This window comes from Diospyros lotus, chromosome 2, assembly GCF_014633365.1.
Source record: "Diospyros lotus cultivar Yz01 chromosome 2, ASM1463336v1, whole genome shotgun sequence".
In the NCBI taxonomy this organism is placed as follows: Eukaryota; Viridiplantae; Streptophyta; class Magnoliopsida; order Ericales; family Ebenaceae; genus Diospyros; species Diospyros lotus.
In genome coordinates this window covers 38,103,579-38,127,787 of record NC_068339.1, presented here as the reverse complement: position 1 = coordinate 38,127,787, position 24,209 = coordinate 38,103,579, and the positions used below count along the sequence as shown (strand labels likewise).

The 24,209-nt window shown below is 38.9% G+C and overlaps 2 protein-coding genes across 2 annotated transcripts in view; both read left to right on the top strand.

Moving 5' to 3' along the window:
• The window catches only part of LOC127794996 (E3 ubiquitin-protein ligase BRE1-like 2), a 66,771-nt gene that overhangs the window by 12,801 nt on the left and 29,761 nt on the right, over positions 1–24,209 (top strand). The window contains exon 2 of the mRNA XM_052326381.1: positions 17,169–18,010. Within this exon, the coding sequence (XP_052182341.1) occupies positions 17,949–18,010 (62 nt within the window). The 5' untranslated portion in view covers positions 17,169–17,948. The remainder of the gene's footprint in view (positions 1–17,168; positions 18,011–24,209) is intronic.
• Positions 16,343–24,209, top strand: part of LOC127794993 (E3 ubiquitin-protein ligase BRE1-like 2) — a 143,404-nt gene continuing 135,537 nt past the window's right edge. The window contains exon 1 of the mRNA XM_052326380.1: positions 16,343–16,455. The gene's annotated coding sequence lies outside the window, so the exon portion shown is untranslated. The remainder of the gene's footprint in view (positions 16,456–24,209) is intronic.

Genomic DNA, 24,209 nt, shown 5'->3' with positions numbered 1-24,209 from the left:
TCCTTCTCTCTGTTTTCCTCTAGAAAACTGATTACAACTTCCTAATTCTCACTAAATTAGGAGTGCGATCATCTTGTCACCTCATTTCTGTGACATCCATGGTCTCATGTGAATCAATATTAGCTCAAGTAGTACGAGGTGAGTTGTACTCAAACTTTTCCCATTAGCAAATTAGGCACAGGCACTAGTAAAATTCTAGATCATCTATATTGCTTATGGCCAAATCACCTAATAGGTGCTTCTATTGTTCTTTTTCTCGCATAATCAAATCTTCTTAATTTTTTACTCTTTCATCTTATCTTCAGTAGGCTTTAACTAATCTTTTCTTTAATAGTTTCTTATCTTAATTTGTGACTCTTGCAACTTATCTTCAGTAGGTTCATAAGATCATTTTTTTTTTTTTGTTGTCTTTTTTTGGTATGGCCATATACCTATCGTAATAGCTTATCTTAGCTACACTCATTTTTTGCTCATGTTAGTACTTAACTACTCAACATTTTGAGGCATATAACAAATGGAATATTGTAGTCATTTGATAAAACTTCTCTTTAAACTTTAAAGGGATTTTGCTATCGCATAAAATGATGGACACACTTCTCCAATTTAACCATCCTACCTTAATTCTATGAGTAACATCCTCTATAATCTCTCATTCTTTTTGAACAATTGATTTAAGATTTGAAATTGATACTTTCTTGGGATAACTTTCTCTCATGGTCTCACAAGAATATCATCCACACTTGTGTTTCTATTCAAATTACATTTCACATATTTGATTTTTGACCTACTTAATTTAAAATTTTTGGATTCTAAGGTGTTTCTGCATAGTTCAATTTTATTATTCTCTCCTATTGTCTCATCCACTAAGAGAATATCGTCTCAGTATAATTCCAGAGCTTATATGGCCTCCTTTAGTGATTCTAATGGAGCCTACATGAGTGAGATGGGTTCTATATTAGGTTCTCACTATGGGAATCACCTTAAACCTTATTCTTCTGATAACTTTGTTGCTCAATGTTCATTTTCAGAATTCTCTTGGTTTGTTGATTTAGGGGCAACCAATGACATTAGCTCAAATCTGAGCAATTTATCCTTACATACTCACAATGATGGAGACAAAGTTGCTATAGGCAATGGTAAGAAGCTACTTATTACTCATGTCGGTACTAGTCATTTGTGTACTCAAACCTACTTCAATTCTTTCAGTTCCTAATGTTCTTCATGTTCCAAGTATAATGTTCTTCATGTTCCAAGTATGAAGAAAAATTTACTTAGTGTTTCTCAATTAATTCGTGATCATAATGTTGTGGCTGAGTTTCACTCGGATATTTGTTTGATTAAGGACCAAGTTACCAGACTGGTGCTGCTCCAGGGACACTTTAAGGATGGGTTCTATCGGCTTCTTCCAACATCTTGGTCTACTGTCAACAACATTATGCCCAATCCCTAGAGCCTTTATCTGTTACTTCTACTTTTTCTTCTTTGAATACATGTCATAAACAAAGTGCATGTAATAGACAAAACTTATTTAGTCATGAGCTGTCAATTGTTGTAAATGTTGCTCAAAGCACTAGTGACTATCAACAGTGGCATAATAGATTGGGACAACACCCCTCCTTAAATGTACTCAAGCTATTTTCTCTGTTGAATCAAGGACACTAGTTGCTCCTTCTAGTTCTACCAATGTTATTTCTTCAAATAAATATAAAGGACAAGATTTGTCCTCTTTGTTTTCCTTTCATGTATCTTCAAATGTTCATAAAATTTGTCAATAGTGGCATGCCAAGCTAGGGCATCCTTCATTTCGTGTACTTTAGTTGGTATTGAATAAAATTGGTGTTCCTTGTTCTAGTTTGAGCCTTTTCTTTTGTGATTCTTGTAAAGTAGGAAAAATACATGAACTTCCTTTTGCAAATTGTTAAATTACTGCAAATGCTCCTTTAGAATTAGTCTATTCGGATTTATGGAGTCATGCTCCAGTTCTTTCTACTGAGGGGCATAGGTATCACATAATCTTTGTTGATGCTTGCACTAGATATACATGGTCATATCCATTGAAACTGAAATCTGATGTCTTAGCCATTTTCAAAACCTTTCATAAATTTGCTGAACTACAATACTAGTCTACACTCAAGGCCCTTCAAACTGACAATGGTGATGAATTTAAGGCCTTTTAACCCTATCTGACCTCCTGTGGCATTCAACCTCATTTCACTTGCCCTCATACACACCAACAAAATGGTGTAGCAGAATGAAAACAAAGACATATAGCCGAGATGGGTCTTACTCTATTAGCCCATGCTCACATGCCCTTGAAATTTTGGGTATAAGCATTTATAACTACTATATACACCATAATACCAGCCTCAACCCTAAAATTTAAGTCTCCATTTGAAGCTCTCTACAATAAACAACCTAATTACATGCAATCGCAACCCTTTGGATGTGTTTGTTTTCCTTTTTTACGACCCTATAACAAGCATAAATTTCAATTTCATTCTACCAAATGCGTATTTCTTTGTTATAGCCATGTTCAAGCTAGATATCAGTGTTTGCCTCCTTCGTGAAGGATCTATGTGTCAAGACATGTTCATTTTAATTCAGAAGAATTTCCCTTCCCTCATTTGTGTTCTAACACATCCTCACATTCCCCTTAATTAAGCTCTACTGGTCAGTCTACTTCTGTTTTTCATGCTATTCCTTCTTTTCCTATCGATTCTTCAAACCCTCGGGTAGCACAACCCTCTATCCCAACTCCTAATGATCTCTCTGTATCCTGTGATTCATCTACTGAACCTTCTTTACCTAAAACTATAGAATGCTTATTACCTAATTGTACTAGTCAACCTTCTTCTTTGTCAAAATCGTCAAGACCCAAAGCTGCTCCTGCCCCTTTAGTTCACCCTATGATTACTAGATCCAAGTCTAAACATCTTCTTGTTTCCTCATCTCATACCCTAGTGAGTTCTTCTGAACCCAATTCTATTCAAGAGGCTTTCTTAGACCCTAAGTGGGTTAGTGCTATGAATGTTGAGTATTCAGCTCTTCAAAGAAATCAAACCTGGGATCTGGTTCCATTTTCTTCTGAGATGAATTTGATTAACCACAAGTGGGTATTTTGTGTTTACAAACTTGATGGGTCTATTCTTAAGTATAAGGCTCAGTTAGTAGCTAAGGGTTTCCTTCAAAATCCTGGAATTGATTATATTGAGACTTTTAGTCCCATTGTTGATGTACCATAGAATTCCCAAGCGTCCACCTAGGGGTATTTTGGTCATTAGACACCTAGGGATATTTTGGTTAATAAGCCCAAGGCGAGTGAATCCCAAAAATGGTCCCAAGCCGAGACGCATTTTTCAAGAAGAAATTGTGGTCAAATAACTAAAGAACCAAGCTAATGGAAAAAGGGTAAATAGCCTAAGCTAGAGGGGCAAATTGGTCCAAGGAAAATAACGGTATAAAAGCTAAGTCAAATGGTTAAGGAGAAAGGTTGCTTCCAGAAACCCAAGCTCTCTTTCTCGACAAGAAAATGGCATCAAGGAGCCTTTGGAATTCCCTACCTTCTTCCTTCTCCGAGAGGCTTTCCTCTCTCGGAGACGCTTCTTCTCTCTCGGAGACGATCCCCTCTCTCGAAGATGGCTCTCCTCAAAATGGTTTCCTCTCGACAAGGGGTAGTAACCCCCAGCAATGGACGCGCCCATGATAGCCTCTCTCGGAGAGCTTGAAGATCTCTTGGCAACAGTAGCAACCCTCTTGGAGAGGGTTACTGCCCTCTTGGTGGCGGTGGCCTTTTCTCTCCGCAACTTCTCCCCCTTGGTAGCCACCTGGTTTTCTTCCGGTGATGGCCCTCCTTGCTGTGTCCCCTCTTGGCGAGGTCTCTCGGGAAGACCTCTCGCTAAGGTTTCTCGGCGAGACTTGCTCCTACCCTGCCTCTTCCAGCAAGCTCCCTTTTGCCCCATGTTTTCCTAAGTTCTGTATTAATATCACCAGTGAGTTTATATATATATATATATATATATAAATGACCTACATGCTTGCAATGTGGCCAGAGATATGACTGTGGGTTAGCGCTTTATAATGCACTCACATGTTCAAGTAGTGAGATGGGCCTTCCAAGTGCATAGTGGACCCCACCTCCATGACCTTGTCCCTCAAAAAAGCACTCTACACATGCGTATGTCATGTATATGGCTGTCAAGCCATCTTAGGTGCCCAATGGGCCCACGACTTGGGCTTGGCCCATGCCACCCCTTAATAGCTCTTCACTTTAAACACATGTGCATTGCATGAGTACAATTGGTTACTTATACATTAGGCATGTAGTTGGCAACGTTTAGGGGCATCCTTTGCCAACCTAGGGCTTTACCCGGCAGGCCAATGAGAGGCCAGGAACCTATTTTGACAGCCCGTTGTAAGGCCCACCTTCTCCCAGAGGGCCCTCTAGGTTAACCGGCCCTCCGGGGGGAGGGGGGGGATTCTTCTTAAGCCCGTCCGATTGCTACTAACGTGCAGGTCCATCCCCGTTTACTTGTAACCATGTCGAGATTGACCCTTTCTCGTTGGGAAGGTACGATTGTTCTATATTCAATGATAGCATGCTTTACTTGTCTATTACACTTCTTTCCTACTTGTACTGACTTAAGCATCGAAGGGCATATGCAGGTGAGGAATCCTCATGTGCCTCCTAACTTGTTCCTATGAGCGCATATATGTCCAAGCACACAAGAGTCTGATCTCGAGCGATCCCGAAGGTGCCCACAGGAGACCATCTACGACCCCAACCAGGATATCGGAGACTGGACCTACCCAACGCCCATCTCCACCAGCAGACTTCTGCCAACTGTCCACCTCATTTTGCCTCAGCTCCAGCTTTCCTACACTACAAATTCTATTGTCATGGTTTCCAGACTACAACAATTGGCACTATTTGTGGGAAACTGACAAGAAGCTAAAATCTACGAGGAAGACAACCAAGTTTGCCAATGTTAGATATTAGTTGGGCAATACAAGAAGAATCAATACACCCCGCTTGGGGGGCTTACTCGTTGATTGGGTTCCCTAGTATGAAGCTATTAGAGGTCGCGTACGAGCTTGCAAAAAACCTTCAGCGGCCCTAAGACGAAGTCCTCCAGTGACCGCAATCACCCCACAGCCCTTGATTGGGCGTCAGCAATCGTTTTGCTCAGTAAACGCGGGTAATTAGGGAAAGACCACGATGCGTTCAAAGCATAACAAGATTGTTAAAGGGAATTCATTTGCATTGCAAGCAAGAGAATCACGATCGCTTCTTCTGAATCATTACCTATACCGGCCCGTTGAGGGTCTTCAAGAAACACGAGTCGGTGTCATTTGAGTGTTCCCCTACGAGCATGCAACTAAGGACGAGATAGTCGAGAAACTCAAGTGGACACGAAAGACAATCAGCCATTACAGGATTTGTCGAGAATATAACCCCAAGAAAGAGTGAGAAGCCAACTTAAAGTCCGCGATGTATGATCATCAGCAACTAGGGCACCGAGGACGACCCAATATTGAACCTTTAGAGGGAAAGGCTCTTCTCACGTTTCAGAGTCGATGATAACAACAAAGTTGATTATGAACCCAAGTGCAATAAATCAATTATAAGGCTGTGGCAGTGGCGTTTGATATCCAAGTCCTATCTCCAATTAGGAAGGCTTGAGGTGGTTCTCGATTTTTCAAAGAAGCAAAAGCTATTGAGATCCTCTGAAGCAAAGTATGGAAGCAGTAATGAGGAGTCATCGATTCCATTTGTTGTAACAAGTCGTGAACTTTTACACCGCAAGGATAAAAGGAACGAAGCCTTTCAGCATGGAAGACATGAAGAGGCGGTGAAACATCATAGTGCTACTGCATCGATCAGTGTTAAGTCTTAGCCTTTTGCGGCTATTTGCCTTGGCAACCGTTCTGCTGCATGTCAAGCTCTAAACTAGATTGCTGGTGCCATCGCAGATTGTAGCCTAGCCATAGCTCTTGCCGCAAGGATAAAGGGAATGGAGCCTTTCAGCATGGAAGACATGAAATGGCGGTGAAACATCATAGTGCTGTTGCATTGATCAGTGTTAAGTCTTAGCCTTTTGCGGCTATTTGCCTTGGCAACCGTGCTGCTGCATGTCAAGCTCTGAACTAGATTGCTGGTGTCATCGCAGATTGTAGCCTAGCCATAGCTCTCAACAGAAGTCACGAAGACAGTTTCTAGAAGAGCTACTTTACCTGAGACAATATTCTAATTGCTTCGAGAACGCTACTATGGAAGCCCCCAACCTACGGGTAGACATGATAAACTTACTTTGGGCCAGTGATCCTCCTAGTAAATTTGACTGAAGAATGCCTCAACAAAAAGCTTCAAATAAATGAGCTTGAGGAAATTAGAAATGAAGCATTCGAAAATATTCTCCTCGACCATTCTTATCAGAGATGTTGCTAGAAGGGACAAGGAGCAGAACGTCAGAGGCAGTACATCTCGAGGAGTACCTGCCAATTTTGTAATGAATGGTATTTCCTTTTTAAGTTTTGTCAAATACTGTAACCTTCTCGAAATGAATAAGAGAATACACCCCCTTGTGTTCTTGTGGATGAAGGCAATCTTATAAGTCGAACCCTGTAAATCCCCTGTGCATATATATAGCTATCAGGAAATGTGATACAGGAACTATGGCAAGAAGATAGGATGGATAGTGATACTTCCAAATTTAGTGGAGGCATATCAGTTAAGGTAAGGAAAAGTTCAAGTCCTAAAAGGTTCGGCCTAACAAATGGCTAATTGGCACTAAGACCACGGACCCCCCCCCCCCCCCCCGGCAGATTCCTGGATGCATTCTGATGCCATGCTCGCAGGCTAACTTGGATCCCTTGCTTGAGTTCGGTGCTAAGCTAAGGTGCTAACCTTGACTCCTTAGTGGATTTGGCGCAAAGCCTCTCGGCAAACTTGGAATGACCGATAGAAATTCGACGGGTAATGTCGAGTCTAACCTAGATCCCTCACATCGGACGACCTTGAATGGGCCCAAATGAAGATGAGACCACAAAAGCAGAATGTTGGTACAAGCATTCTTTCATTGCGGATGTAGGCCAGGCATGCTGAACCGTCGAAACAAAATGTCAATGCAAGTATCCTCAAGTTGCGGATGTAGGCCAGGCATGCCGAACTGCCGAAACAAAATATCGACGCAAGTATTCCCTAATTGCGGATGTAGGCCAAGCATGCTGAACCGCCGAAACAAAATATCGACGCAAGTATTCCCTAATCGCGGACGTAGGCAAGGCATGCCGAACCGCTAAAAAAAAATATCAATACAAGTATTCTCTTGTCGCGGACATAGGCAAGGCGTGCCAAACCGCCAAAACAAAATATCAATACAAGTATTCTCTTGTTGCGGACGTAGGCAAGACATGTCGAACCGCCACAACAAAATATTGATACGACTATCCACTCCAACGCATATCCATGCCTCGAATATTCCCATCAAGGAATTCTTGATGTGAAAATGGGCGAGGTATGCCTAACCATATAAATTATTTCACAGATAATACTCTTTGTGTATTTGCTGTAAGACCTAGTGCAGGTGTCACGACCTGAACACAACGCGGAAGAATGACAGAGCTACCTGGTATAACGGCAATAGGCCAACAAAGGTAAAGGTAAGCTCACATCCTAAGAAGTTCGATTCGATGAATTGTAATTTGGTGCTAAGACCCTGGACTCGCCTAAATTCTCGGATGTGTTCCGATGCCATGCCCGCTGGCTAACCTAGATCCCTTGCGTGAGTCTGGTGCTAAGCCTATGAGCTAACCTTGACTCCTTGGTCGATTCGGTGCAAAGCCTCCCGGTAAACTTGGAACGACCGGTGGCAATTCAAAGACATGCCTCGGGTCTAAGCTAGATTCCTTGTGTCGGACGAACTCGAAGGAACGACGTGGAAGAAATGGGGCTCGACACGACCTTCTCAAACGGGCCCACTCAGCTGTGATCTGGCGCCATGGCCTCGAACCTTCCTGGATTCCCAGATGTGTTCTGATGCCATGCTCGCAGGCTAACCTGGATCCCTTGTGTGAGTTCAGTGCTAAGCCTACGAGCTAACCTTGACTCCTTGGTCGATCCGGTGCAAAGCCTCCCGGCAAACTTGGAACATTCGATGGAAATTCAACAACGAACATCAGGCCGAACACAAATCCCCTGTGGTAGATGAGTTTGAGAAGTAAGTCAAAGGAGAAAAGTGGCAGCAAGGACGAATGTTCAATATGGATTCCCGGCGCATTCCGATGCCATCCCCACAGGCTAACTTGGATCCTTTATCAGAGTCCGGTGCAAAGCCCTCAGGCTAACCTTGACTCCATGGTAGATCTAGTGCCAAGCCTCTTGGCAGACTTGGAATGTTCGGTGGATATCCAGTTATTGAACTCGGGCCGAACCTAGATCCCCTAATGCAGGCAAGTCGGAAAGAGAATGAAAAAATGCCAAGCTCATATAAGAATTAAGTATCATTGCTACCAACGTGCAGGTCCATCCCCGGTTACTTGTAACCATGTCGAGATTGACCCTTTCTCGCCGGGAAGGTACGACTGTTCTATATTCAATGATAGTATGCTTTACTTGTCTATTACACTTATTTCCTACTTGTACTGACTTAAGCATCGGAGGGCATTCCCTCGCGTGCCTCCTAACTTGTTCCTGTGAGCACAGATATGCCCCAAGCACACAGGGGTCCAATATTGAAGGTGCCCACAGGAGACCATCTACGACCCCAGCCAGGGATTGGAGCTACCCAATGCCCATCTCCACCAGCAAACTCCTGCCAGCTGTCCACCTTGCTCTACCTCGGCTCCATCTTTCCTACACTACAAATTCTATTGTCGTAGTTTCTGGGCTACAACAGTTGTAAAGGCTCCAACCATCAGGGTTTTATTCTCCTTAGCTATCACATTTGGTTGGGACATTCAACAAATTGATGTCAATAATACTTTCTTAAATGGTGACCTAAATGAAGTAGTTTTTATGACTTAGTGAGAAGAGTTTGTTAATTCAGAATTCCCACACATGTATGTAGATTGAAAAAGTCCCTTTACGGGCTTAAACAAGCCCCTATAGCTTGGTACAGAAAGTTGAGATCTGCCTTACAAGATTGGGGTTTCAGGAAAGCAGTTTCTGATGCTTCACTTTTCATTAAGAGAACTTCTAAGTATGTGCTATTTGTTTTGGTGTATGTTGATGACATCCTCGTAACTGGTTCGGATTCTTTAGCTCTTCAAGGGTGTATACATGATTTAGACACACATTTTGCTCTTAAAACTCTAGGGTCAGTTAATTACTTCCTAGGGTTTGAAGCATATCGAAATTCCACTGGTATATATCTTACACAATCTATGTACACACTGGACTTATTGAAAAAGGTAGCTGTAGAAAAGGAGGAAGGGAAGGGGTATTCCTATATGTTTTATTGATACGAATGAAAAATATTTATACAAGAGTTTTCTAAGAATTCTCCAAAGAATTCTCCTAGATTTTAGAGATTACATTCCTATTTTATAGGACTAGATTACAACAAAGAAAAATACAAACAAACCTAATCAAGAAAGAAATAAGATAAAGATAAAGTACAAGATAGATAAAATACAAGATAAATAAGGAGAATAGAGAATATATTTTATCACTCCCCTTCAAGCTGGGGAATGGATATCAACCATCCCTAGCTTGCATACCAAGTCTTCAAACTGTTTAGGAGGTAGTCCTTTGGTCAAACAATCAGTCAACTGTTCTTCCGAAGACACATACAAAATGCAAATCAATCCGGCTTCCAATTTTTCCTTAATAAAATGTTTATCTATCTCCACATGTTTGGTGCGATCATGCTGCACATGATTATGTGCTATACTTATAGCTGACTTATTATCACAACACAATTTGATTGGCCCATGGCTGAAAATCCTCAAATCTTCCAAAATAATTCGCAACCACAGCAACTCACATAGGCCCATTGCTAATGCCCAAAATTCGGCTTCTACACTTGATTGCGCTACTACCCCTTGCTTTTTACTCCTCCAAGAAACCAAATTTCCACCTAAGAAGACACAATAACCTGTGGTAGAACGTCTATCAACCAAAGACCCTCCATAGTCGGCATCAGTGTATCCTGTGATATCCAAATCTGTCCCAGCTTTAAATAAAATTCCTTTACCTGGAGTTGTTTTTAAATAGTACAGAATTCGTCGTACAGCTTGCATATGATCTTTTATAGGACAGTGCATGAACTGACTAACCAAACTTACTGCGAAGGCAATATCTGGTCTGGTGTGAGATAAGTAGATTAGTCTGCCGACCAATCGTTGATACCTCCCTTTATCCACCGGTTTACCTTGATCACATAGTTTAACATTAAATTCCACTGGAGTACTTGCACCTTTGCCACCTAGCAAACCTGTCTCATGCAATAGATCAAGAATATATTTTCTTTGGGATAAGAAGATACTTGCTTTAGAATAAGCTACCTTTATACCCAAAAAATACTTCAAAATGCCAAGATCTTTAATTTCAAAAGTCTTGGACAGATTATCCTTAAGTTGTACCTGCTCCTCATAGTCATTTCCAGTGACAATAATATCATCCACATAAACCAAAAGAGCTGTTACCCTTCCCCCACAAGAATGCTTAAAGAAAAGAGTATGATCACCCCTACTTTGAGAATAACCCATATGCCTTATGGCTTTAGAAAAACGATCAAACCAGGCCCGAGGAGATTGTTTAAGGCCATAAAGAGCTTTTCTTAATTTGCATACTTGTCCGGGCAATCCTTTATCAAAGCCGGGGTGAGGTTCCATGAACACCTTTTCCTCTAAATCTCCATGCAAAAAGGCATTCTTTACATCAAATTGGTGCAACTTCCAGCCATAGTGCGCTGCCAGGGCTAATAGGATACACATAGTTGACATTTTGGCTACCGAAGCAAAAGTTTCTAAGTAATCAATACCATAAGTTTGTGTATATCCCTTAGCAACTAGCCTTGCCTTATACCTTTCTAGGGACCCATCTGCATTATATTTGAGGTTAAAAACCCATCGGCAACCTACGGGCTTGACTCCCTTTGGCTTAGGGACAATGTTCCATGTCTGATTTTTTTCTAAGGCCCTCATCTCCTCCTGCATTGCTTGAACCCAATTCTGATCTTGGAAAGCCTCATTAACTGTCTTAGGAATAGGAATTGTGTCTAAGGAAGTCAGAAAAGCCTTATGATTTGGAGATAAGCGGTGATAGGACATATAATTGGCCAAAGGGTGTTGGGTGCAACTTCTGCTCCCTTTGCGAAGGGAAATTGGTAGATCAAGGTCATTAGTAATTGATGCAGGTAGTGAATTAGATGTGGCAGAATTGGGCTGAGAATTAGAGGGACAACAACATGAGGTTTCATTACCTGGATTAGGAGAGGAAATTGGTGCTGGAAGAGATTCTAGAATGGGCTGCTGTTGTGTTCTTCTCTTAAATACATAGGGAGATCCTTTGAATCGAATTGGAGTGGATGGTAACTGTTCTTCTGGAGGTTCCAGCTGTTCTGTTCATCTAAGGAAGAGTTAGATGGAGCATGAATCTGCAAATCATGAGAGGTTTCCAAAATGGGAAGATCATTATTTATATCAGCCCAAGATATATTTGTATCTTGAATATCAGCACTAGGAGGACCAAAGAATGACTGATTTTCAACAAATGTAACATCTTTGGTCACATAAAATTTTCTAGTAGTAGGGTGGTAACACTTATACCCTTTTTGAGTGGGCGAATAACCAAGAAACACACATTTGAGGGCTCGAGGGTCCAGTTTATCCTTATGATGTTTGGATACATGGACAAAAGCAACATAACCAAAGACTCTCAAAGGAAGAGGAGTATGAGAAAACACTATTGGAAAATAGGTGGATAAGCATTGAATTGGGCTTTGGTGTTTTAGAAGAGTAGAAGGAACTCGGTTAATTAGGTAGGAAGCAGTCAAAACTGCCTCCCCCCAGAAAAACTTAGGGAAAGAATGATGTAGTAAGAGAGCTCTAGTAACATTGAGCAAATGTCTCATTTTTCTTTCTGCTACACCATTATGTTGAGGAGTATCAACACATGAAGACTCATGAATTATATCTTCTTGCTGGAAGAAGTTATGCAAGTGATGATTGAAGTAGTCTCTTGCATTATCAGTTCGGAATTTTTTAATTTGAGACCCAAATTGAGTAGATATCATCTTATAGAAAATAGGCAAGATAGAACTAATAGCAGCCTTATTCTTTAAAAGATAAACCCAAGTTGTTCTTGTACAATCATCAATAAAGGTAATAAACCACCTAGCCCCAGAACAATTAGGAATTTTAGATGGTCCCCACACATCCGAATGAATCAAAGTAAATGGAAGAGAAGATAAATTGTTACTCACAAGATATGAAACTCTATGATGTTTAGAAAGTTCACACACATCACAATGAAGATTAGAAATGTCCAAATTTCTAAGCATAGTTGGAAACATAAACTGCATAGTACCAATGGCAGGGTGCCCTAAACGACAATGTTGAAGCCAAAAGTCATGAATTGAAACAGTTGGTTGAATAGGAATCAAAGAAGCTGAAGTTGGTTGAGAAGAGTAGGCTAAAGGTATCTCCCCCTTAAGATCAGCACTGCATGTCTTCAGAAAATACAACCCATTCCATTCCTCACCAACTCCAATCTTCTTCCCCGTGTCCAGAGCCTGAAATTCACATTTGTTTGGGAAAAAGACAACGCGACAATTTAGATCCTTGGTTAGCTTATGAACATAAATCAAGTTGCTAGAAAGATTTGGGACATGAAGAACATGTTGCCTAGGCAATGAGAAATTAAGATTTACATTACCATGTCCAGCTATAGGAATTGTATTATCATTGGCCACCGTTATCTTTTTGGAGCTACTTAGTGGGGTAAAGGAATCGAAGACATTTATATCAAAGGCCATATGATCAGTAGCCCCGAATCTAGAATCCATAGATTATTCCTAATAGTATGTGAGACAATGCTAAATTCAAAATTCAAGCAAATACCTGTTTGGGCCATGGAACAAGAACCACCTTGAATAGTCTTTAGGAAGCTTTTAAGCTTGCTGATTTCTTCAGCATTAAGCTGTTCGATCATGATAGATGAATCAATTGTAACTGAATCTGTCTTCTCCAATGCAATCTCTTCCTCTTTGGCAGCTTGATAGGCTTGAACTTGTTGTCGGGGTTGAAAATTCTGAAGATTCTTCATTCCTCCTACCTTATTCAGTATCACTTCTTTCCCATGGAGTCTAAAACAGGTCTCCTTGGTTTGCCTGGGTTTCTTACAAAAAGAACACCATAAACCATCTTTATTTTGAGCTTTAGGATTAAAAACATTCCCACCTTGTTGTGACCTAAACCGAGAAGCATCTTTCTTGTTAGTTGCCATTGCAGATCCCTCAAGCGAAGTCTCATTTAGCATAGCAATTCTCCTATACTCCTCACTACGAACAATAGCAAAGACTTCATTTAAAGAAGGAATTTTGTCTTTCCCTAGGACCTGCACCCTTACTAGATCAAAATCAACATTAAGGCCTGCTAAAAATTCAACTACCCTATCTCTTTCAAATATTGCAGTTATGGTGGCTGCATCTTCACCACATTTCATCTTGATATCTTGATAATGATCCAAAAACCAATATCCATTCATTTTATTATAGTACTCGGTGACAGTTAGAGAACCCTGTTTAGTACCACTTATTTTCATCTTGACATCAAAAATAACCGAGGCATCTTGCACTTTAGAATAAGTACACTTTGCAGTATCCCAAATCTCCTTAGCCATAGACAAGAACATGCAATTTTTACTTACCTCAGGGTGCATTGAGCCCCATAACCAAGATATTATCAAGGAATCCTCTACTTCCCATGTAGCAAAATTAGGGTCTTTAGCATCTGGACTAGGCTCGGTCAGATGGGCCATCTTGCCTCTTCCTTTCAAGAAAGTCCGCACAAGCTGCACCCATTGTAAGTAGTTCCTTCCATCAAGCCTATAAGACTGATGTAACCCTGGAAGGTCATTGTTAGACAAACTCCCCATTGGCATGTTAGATGAAGCACTGTTCTTTGTCTCAAAAGTGTCTGTCATGGTGAACACTCAGCACCAGTATTGGTAGAAAGAAAAAATAAGACAGCAACAGGCAGTTTGACACCAGCAACGGAAGAAGCAAACTGACAGCAACGGAAGCATTCAGCAACGGAAGATTTTGACACTAGGGATGGGCTAGAGAGACGTTGGAGATTAGATTTGGAGCAGCCGGAGACGAAAGGGCTGCGGACGCTCCTTCACGCGTCGGCATGTGGAGTTGGAGCGAGCTTGAACGGCGGCACGTCAGTCGGTGCGTGGGGTTCCAATTGCCGATGATTTTTCTGGGGTTGGTCGATCTGGAGATGGCGAACCTAATGGTGGTGGTGGCGCTGCAAGATGATGGCCGGACAGAGGAGTTCTGACTTGAACAATGCCATGAAGGCACTTTGGAAGAACAAAAAATGGCTGTGCAATGAAGCCACTAGAGTTTAGTGTATCAGCCTATTAACGAGGCTCTGATACCATGTAGAAAAGGAGGAAGGGAAGCGGTATTCATATATGTTTTATTAATACGAATGAAAAATATTTATACAAGAGTTTCCTAAGAATTCTCCAAAGAATTCTCCTAGATTTTAGAGATTACATTCCTATTTTATAAGACTAGATTACAACAAAGAAAAATACAAATAAACCTAATGAAGAAAGAAATAAGATAAAGATAAAGTACAAGATAGATAAAATACAAGATAAATAAGGAGAATAGAGAATATATTTTATCAGTAGCAATGCAAGATTGTAAACCGTGTGGAACACCAATGACCTCGAGCATGTCCTTGACTGATGAGGGTGAGATGTTTTCTGATTCATCTTTTTACAAAACTATTGTTGGTTCCCTTCAATATTTGACTTACACCCAGCCGGATATAGCTTTTGTAGTCAACAAGTTAAGTCAATTTCTATCCTATCCTAAGCAACAACATTGGTTGGCATGTAAAAGGTTGCTGCGGTATCTTATAGGCACTATTAATCTTGGTCTAGTGTTTACTCCATCACCTAAGGACATGTCATTAACTATCTACATAGACACTAATCATGCGGGTTGTAAGGTGACTAGAAGGTCGACTAGTGGGTTGCATGTCTTATTTGGTTGTAATTTGTTGATTTGGGGTTCCAGGAAACAATTAGTAGTTGCCAGATTAGTGGGTGAAGCAGAGTATAGGGCTGTTGCTCAAGAGGTGACCAAGATATTGTGGTTTAAATCATTGTTATCAGAATTAGGCTATCCCTGTGTTCAAACTCTTGTACTTTGGTGTGATAATCTAGCAGCTAAAAGTATGGTTGAAAACCCTGTATTCCACTCTAGGACAAAGCACATTGAGATTGATGCGCATTTTGTGAGAGAAAAGATTGAAAGTGGAGATGTTGATATTTGGTATGTGCCTACTCTTCCTCAAGTAGCTGACATTTTTACCAAAGGGTTATCAAGGGATAGATTTGTGTTTCTATGTACTAAGTTGGGGCTCAAGAGGTCACCTATGTCTCACTCTTATTCTAATTCTTTTACTGTTATTTCAGAAAGTTTGCTGTCTACAAATACTACAAAGTCTAGTTCCTCATCATCATCATCTATGGAGCTTGGTTTGAGGGGGAATGTGGAAGATATAAGTCGTTGGTAGCAGGCAGCAAGTGTGCTCTCAGTTGTAGCTGATTATATTTGTTATGGTCGTTGCTGTGTTTAGTTAGGCAGTTCATAATTTCGATATATATATATATATATATATATACAAGGATCAGTTAGTTTTCTCATTGTATTGATTTGTCATTTTCTTCATTTATTTTCAATAATATTCTCGAGGTATTTTTCTATCTCTTCTTGTTTCTTCTTTCCTACTGTGAAGCTCTGGCTTCACAATGAAGGCCAGAAGAGAATGAGTCTTCTTTAGGTAACAATCGACTCTAATACTGTCTAGAAGAAAACTAAAAACTTTGTATATATTTCTCTTACACTTCACGAGGAATGGTTACAATATATATAGGAGAAATAAACCAATAAAATCCCTATAACTAAGCAAAAAAGAAAGAATCCTAATTAGATCAGTTACTAATTTACATCAATCAATCAATCCCAACAATTAAAATTGATTATAATCAATCCCATAAATTGTGGAATAATTGAGATTGATAATCTATCCCATAAATTGAGGAATCAATCAAGAAGAATCATTCAATCAACAATTTATATTCTTGTGCCAATCCTATGAATCTGCTTATTAAGTTCTGTCCGTGCTTCAAATTCGGGCATCAGAACATTTGCCCATCAAAATCTTATTATGACTTATATCACCTTTTCTAGAAACAAACAAATGAAGGTATTTTTTTATCATCTAACCTGCTGCTATTACTGCTACAACTGTTCATGACATTGCATTTTGTACTCCCCCTTTAGCACAGTGAATCATATTTTATTATCATTGTGTTTCCTTTTTCCTTCTGTATAGAAAGTCACAGAACTTTTCTTTTCGCTTTTTTTTTTTTAATTATAAATTAAGTTCTTGATCATGTTGTCCTAGAATTTCACCTGCAGGGATGTTTTAGAGTTGAAGGAGGTTGGTCAAATTAAAGATGAGGAGAGAGGCTTATATTTCTGAATTTTGATGCATGCTAAACATGTTTAAATACTGAAATAGCTTACTTAGGAAAAGAAAATCTTAAATGCACCCTGTTTTCTATTCAACCTTTTGACATATGGATTCATTTACCCCACTACTATGTTTATCTGCTGACCCTCTTTTTTTCTTAATGCTTTGTACCTTATTTGCCAACTATGAGTCGAGCTAGAAGATATGCTGCCACAGAACCAACATTATTGTTTGAGAGGGTAGATTGTAACATCAAGGTCTGTCCCCTAGTTGATTCCTCAGCTGAATTGAGATTTGAGAGGGAAGATTAGCCTCTTCTTGTCATTGCATTGTCATATCTTGTTGCATTGTTGTATGTTGCCATATGTTGTTTGTATGTACTGTAGCTGGTTATGAGATTGTAAAAATGAAGCTGGAGCTAAACCTCTCTCTCTCAAAAGCAGGTATCATCTGAAAAACAGTGGGTTCATGCTACAGAAGTATCTCTGAAGTTGAGGATTGCTGTCAGTGAGCACCGGGGAAGATTCATCAGTAGTTGGTAGTAAAAGTTACCGCTTATCCCCCCAGCAATCTGACAACCTAGCAGATGGAAGCCTGCATCGCTGGAGCAATAAAATATTTTCAAGAAGATAGACACCTAGCAATCAATCTAGAAACAGGGTGGGATTTGCTGGTGCTGAGAAGGAATTGAAGTGGCGGAAATCTGCCATCTCTTCCTCCAAGAATGAAAATCAACATATACAGGGAAAATTGGATGAGGTTTAGATGGACTTGAAAGAGGAAATGTGCTTGTCGTACTTTTTACCTTTCAGACTCATGTTTTTGAAGTCTTTGCTCCCTTCCCTGAGGACCTTGCTCATAGATCCCTTATTCAAATGGATTTTTTTGTTTTTGTTTTTAGGTGCCATGTTGGATTGCAGTTGTCTTGATATGATATGATAAATGCCTTGATCGGTGGCTGCCCCTGGAGGGTTATATGTACTGACTAGGTCCTTGCCCAAGCATGGCATGTGATTTGAAATGGTCATTACATATGCTTGTGAAGAATGAGTAGGATTCTTTCCTTTTCAGTGAGTTTACTAGTTTTGAATTTCACTTAATTTTTCCTCTAGAAATGTAGAAGTGAGAGGAACAAGCTTGGTGAAGAGCACTGAAGGAGTTAAACAGTGAAGTTGCTGAAAAGAGTTCTGAAACTGGAAAGGCTGCGATACAGAAACTCCGGGATGAAATCAAGGACTGCAAGGCTATTTTCAGCTCTGGCGCATGTTTTAATCAGCTCAAGAAGGTATGGGTGCATGTTCCTGTAAGACCTTCCTTTTGGCGGGTGTGCTTTGTTTTTCACTTCTCCATTCCTGTAATTGTTTGGATTTTACTTGTGACCTGCATTTATGGCAGCCAAACTCTCTTGCCATATGCTCAGCATAGTATCTGAAAGGTGGTTCATATGAAAATCATGTATCGGGTGGATTTGCTCCTTTGGTTTGGTTATTTATTTTGCTTGTTTGGACTATTTGCTGGGTTGTGATTGTCGAGTGCTATCATCTATTTTGCAAACCATGCATTCACAGTAATCTGCATGCCCTGATTGTGGAACTGCATTTTGACCAAATAATGTTCCAGTTAAGATATGATTATGATTGAGAATATGCTGTATATTTTCTGTCATCTCGAAAGGCTAGATATATTTGATGCTTTCAGGGATTGCAGTGTATTTCCTTTCAAGGAATTCATATTCTGAAGTTTTTAGGCCAAAGTAATGAGGCAACCCAAGAGGGAGGCTGAATTGGATTTTTGAAAAATTCTTACTTTACTTTCAAATAGCAATGTAAATCATGTGTGGTGAATAAAAATGGGGGTGCAATATAAAAACAAATAAATCAATTCATTAATTCCAACCTAATATGAGCACAAATAAAGCATGTGCTGGAATGTAAAGAGTAAGGGAAGAGAGAAGAAACTCAAGGATTTATGGTGGTTTGGTTTCTCCTCGAACCTGCATCCACTCCTCAAGCTCCATTTGAGTTTTCAATCCACTAGCTTCAATATTCTTCACAAGTGAAGACCAAATCTTGACAATGATCCTTTTCCAGGTTTAAGATCACAACACAAATTTTTTTTGGATAAAGAATCACAACCGTCAACGTATTAGTATTTCTTCTCACTAGGAACTAACAAACATGATAACCAAGAGCTATACCTTAAGCTCTTTAGCACTCCACTCAATACAATGATAGAAATTCAGCTCACAAGGGTTTACAACCTATCTCTCACAACAAATCCTCCCTAGGATAGATTTACAAATGAAGCTCTAAGATTAATGAGAAAGATACTTGAAACTCACATAGATAATATTCCAATATATTCATGCATCTAATCTACATTCTAGATGCTAAGAGTCTTTTATTTATAGTCTTCAACCTTCTCTACAGAAAACTACTCGTTGGGGATTAAAATGACGAATTGATAGTCTGCAGAAAAGTAGCCGTTAGTAAATTTTCGATAGAAACAATTGACAGTTTTAGAATTCTATCGACAATTTATTTCAAAATATTGAAAAACCAGTTGACAGATTAATGAAACTTTTGACTGTAACTATAAATGTTACAAAAATGGTCGATAGCAAACAACTGAGAGCATGCATTTTGTATGGTCGACTGTTTAAAGAATTAATCGATAGTTTTGGATATCTGTCAACTATATGCAAAGACTAATCTACAGATTTAACTTTGAAAAACTTTGACAAAGAGATAATACAACAATCAGTCGACAAGTAAAATCATTTAGTTGAGAATTATGATATTTGTCTTTGAAATACAAGATCAAAATGAATGTTTCAAATCTATTTATTTATCTTTTTAAATCTTTAATAATATTTTAGGATCCACAAAATTCAATTGATTTAAAGGATAAGTTCAAATCTATTTTCAAGAATTGTTTAAGATCAAAACCTTGAAGTCCAAGACACTTATTTCAACATGTCCAAAACCTTTAAGTCTAATATTATCAATAACACATTAAAATATGCTTTAAGTTGTACATCATCAAAACATCATTAAAATCAAGTAAACAATGGATTCAATGATTACTTATATTTCTTCCATTTATAAGTTATTTATTTGTCTTTTTAGAACTTGATTATATTTTTGGATCCACAAGACTTAAAAGACAATTTTAGAACATTTTCAAGAGTTATTCAAAGTAGTTTGAGTTTAAAATCTTAAAGACCAAAACATTTACTCAAACAATACTTATTAAAGTTTTGTGTAATGGTACTCATCATCAAAACCATGTCAAAAGTTCCCTATTTGAGGGTTGAGCTTGAGGGGTGTCAAAGTATGGTGTAGCAAGACTAGTCACCATCTGTGAGGAATCCAGTATCTTTGTTTTATGAGGGGTGGATGAGTGCCCAATCTAATTAAAGAGTCGATGGCAATGAAGGCTCGAACAAGTAGAAAAAAAAAAGACCAAGCATTAGCAATAAATGTTGACAAGTTAAATCACTAGTAATGAAGGCTGGTAGTTGTCATGACTTAAGGTTTAACCTAAGGTTTGTACAGGAATTTGGAAGAAATCAGAGGGAGAGAATAGAAAGGGAGGGATAAATTAGAAGAACGGAGGGAAAATTCAGAGAGAACATAGAGGAAGAGAGAATTTGAGAGGGAAGTAATCAGCTATCATTCAACAACTGTCTGTTTCTAACTAATGTAGCCTATTTATAGGATGTTCTATCCTTTTAGTTAATGATAAACTAAAGGTACAATATGACAACAACCTAAAGTACAACAAGAAAGAAATACATGTATTGGACAATTACTACTATATCCTTAGGGTCGTGACAATCCCCCTTCCTTGAGAGATTTCTTGTCCCTAAGAAATTACAGCACCCGGACCTGTTTTGTCATCCAATCCCTACTTGCTCTTGCTTTTCTTCTTCTTTTCCTCATCTAATCCCTCCATATTCAGTAACTGCCTTCTGCATTGGTAGCCTAGGCTGAATTTGTCTTCGCATTTATAGCCTAATCCTAATCATCTCCTTTCTCCATAATAGGAGATTTGACTGAATTAAGCTTAGTGTAAACCCTAGGATTCACATTTCCCCGAGTCAATCCTAAGGCTGCAATCTAGGAATTTTCTTCCAACTCGTGACTAATTGAAGGATAACTTTCTGTTAGAATCTTGTGCTTTTTGAAAATCTCTTCTAATGGAAGCTCCTGCAATGTTGCCTTCTCAACAGCCTACTTAACAGTAGCAGGTTGCATCATCTTGATTGTTGGCCTTAGTTCATCCTTGGGGCCACTGATGAAGCTGGAAATGAAGTACTATTCAGTTAAAGAAGGTTGTGAATTCAACATAAAAGATCTTAATTCCTCAAATTAGATTTGATACTCCATCACGGATTCGTCTTGTTGTAGTTTGTTAAATTGTTCAACTTCATTGGTCATAGACTTCTCTCCAAATCAATCACATAGATCCTCCAAAAACTCCATCCAACTAGCCTCAAATCTCCTCATCTTGATCCAACCTTGATACCATGAGTCAGTCGTATCATTGAGGTAGGTTGCTGCAAAGTTGATCTTATGTCCTTTTACTATATTATAATATTGAAAAAACCTCACATCTGTGGATCCACCATCTAGGTTTTGTTCCTTTAGATGCTAGTATCTCCAGCCTTGGCATCAGAGTATAAGGAGAGGTTTAAGAAGAACCTCTTGCCTGGATTACTAGCTCCAAGACCAATGACTCCTCTACTTTTGCAATTTTGAAGCTTAAGGAAGAATTCTATCACCAATTAGGATTGGATCAGAAGTGGATCTAGGTGGAAAATCCACTGGTAAGCTAAATTGAGGCAATTTCAATAGCATGTTAAAAATGCTATTCATTCTCTTGCCAAAATTCTCAAGAGTTTCTCTATTTTTTTCAAGTTCTCTCTGCATGCTCTGGTTACAATGCTTTCTTCTCTGCCATGACCAGCTTAGTCTGTCTCAATCTGAATTCTAGTGCCTCCATTCTTGCCTCAAACTGCTTCATTTGTCTTCCTTCTGCCATTGCCAATGCTTGCCTCAAACTGCAACTTCTATTCACTGCTAGGATCACCTAAAGAACTCTTATCTCTAAGAATCGATCGCAAATGACCGCCTTTTATTAGTAATTACTCAAGAATTTTGCTTCGAGCACTTACATTCTCTCTATTTAGTAGTCGAGGACCACTAGCTCTAATACCAAATGTCCCGACTTAGAGTTTAACTTAGGGTTTGTAAGGGAAATTGGAAGAAATTGGGGGAGAGAGGATAGAAAGGGAGGGAGTAATTAGAAGACTAGAGGGAGAATTCAGAGAGAACAGAGAGGGAGAGAGAACAAAAAGGGAGAGAATTCAAGTAGTGGAAAATGGTCCATTTTGATTGTGCATGTGAATGATATTATAATCATTGGTGATGACTTTCAAGAAATTGTTGAACTGAAACAACGGTTGAGAGCTGAATTTGAGGTCAAAGACTTAGGCACCATGAGATATTTTCTAGGAATGGAAGTGGCCAAAAGCAAACAGGCCTTCTAATTTTGCAAAGGAAATATACTCTTAATCTCCTGAAGGACACTGGAATGCTAGGAAGCCGTCCAACAGATACACGACTTGATAGAAACTAGAAATGGAGGATAACTGAGAATGATTCCCTGTTAATAAAGGAAGATACCAGAGGCTGGTTGGAAGACTTATCTATCTTTCACTCACTCACCCAGATATTGCTTATGCTATGAGTATTGTGAGCCAATTTATGCATCACCCACTGAACAACATCTAGATGCAGTATATCACATCCTAAGATACTTAAAGGGCACACTAGGAAAAGGGTTAATGTTCCAAAAAAATGAAGCTAGAGGAGCTCAAGGTTTTGCTGATGTTCACTGGGCGGGTTCTGTTATGGATAGTAGATCAGCTTATGGTTTTTGAACTAAATTGTGGGGAAATCTTGTCATCTAGAGGAGTAAGAAGCAATCAGTTGTGGCATATAATAGTGCAGATGCAGAATTCGGGGCTATTGCCCAAGGAATTTGTGTGTTAATTTGGTTGGAGAGGCCAATGGAAGATTTACAGGTGCCCCTAACTTTACCAACAATGTTGTATAGTGATAGCAAGTCAGCTATCAATATTTGCCAATAACCCAATCCAGAATAACAGGATGAAGCATATAACAATTGATAGGAAATTTATAAAAAGGGAAATCAAACATGGAGGAATAAAACTTACCTATCTTCCTATAGTTAGTCAAGAGGCAAATGTATTCACCAAGGCTATGCCAAGATCGGGATTCGAATCACTTATTAATAAGCTGGGAATAAGGGACATCTAGTCACTGACTATTCACCAACTTGAGGGAGAGTGTCAGAGAATCTCGAATTAATGGACCCAAATTAGTGGGATTGATAGCAATATTTTTAGTATTTATTTTCTGGTTATTCTTACCTATTGTATCCAATTTATAGCTTAGGAATTATTTCCATTTTTCCTTATAGTCAATATCCTAGATTAGGAAATGTCTCCTATATATATTACAACATCCTAGATTAGGAAACTAATTCTATATATTCCATAGCATCCTAGATTAGGAAATGTCTTATGTAAATATTCCTTAGAGAATAATGAAATTGTGTGAGAGTTATTCCCCCCCAAAACCTATCTTGTTTAAGAATATATCATCCTTTCCTCTCGTTGAGAAACTAACATGGCACCATATTTATAGTCGAACTTTGGTTATTAGAGTAACCCTTGAACTCCCCAATGGTTCCACAACAATTTGCTTTCACATGCTAATTATATCAACATAATTTTCAACATGTATGGGATTCATTTAAAAGCATACTGGTGCAAGAATCACCACTCACCTAACTTTTGGTATGGAAGTAATTCTTGAAATACCCGAAACATTTCACCAAAGGACATAGCTTCAGCTGAAGAAAGAATCTACATGTTGTGTAGATGAATTAATGTTTGCAGTTGTAAGAATTGAAATTGAGATTGTTGTTCTCTAATGAATTGATAATCATTGATCTATGATAGAACGATCTTTTTGCTTAAAGGTTCAAACAACTAAATAAAATCCACTTCTAAATTTGTGACATGATTATGGTCTTGGTAAACATATATTGACCTTAGTTGGCCTACATTTCTTGCATGGAAGTGGGTTGATGTAAAATGAAGAACAAGAACGAAGAATAACTAAAAACTCAACTCAACTCAATATTCAATTCAATAATCAAGGTTGGCTCATAACATAACCTAAAGGGTTCATATAAGCTATAAATATCTAACTAGGAAACATAATCAAAGAACTAAATTTTTATCCTTATTAGAATTCAATGATGGAAACATAATCTTTCAAAGAATAATTAGGAAAGAAATAAATGAAAAAAGAAATAAAATATGCTAATTTCTATATTTGTCCTTACAATAATATATTCCAAAATATTTATTTCCTATCCTATATCAT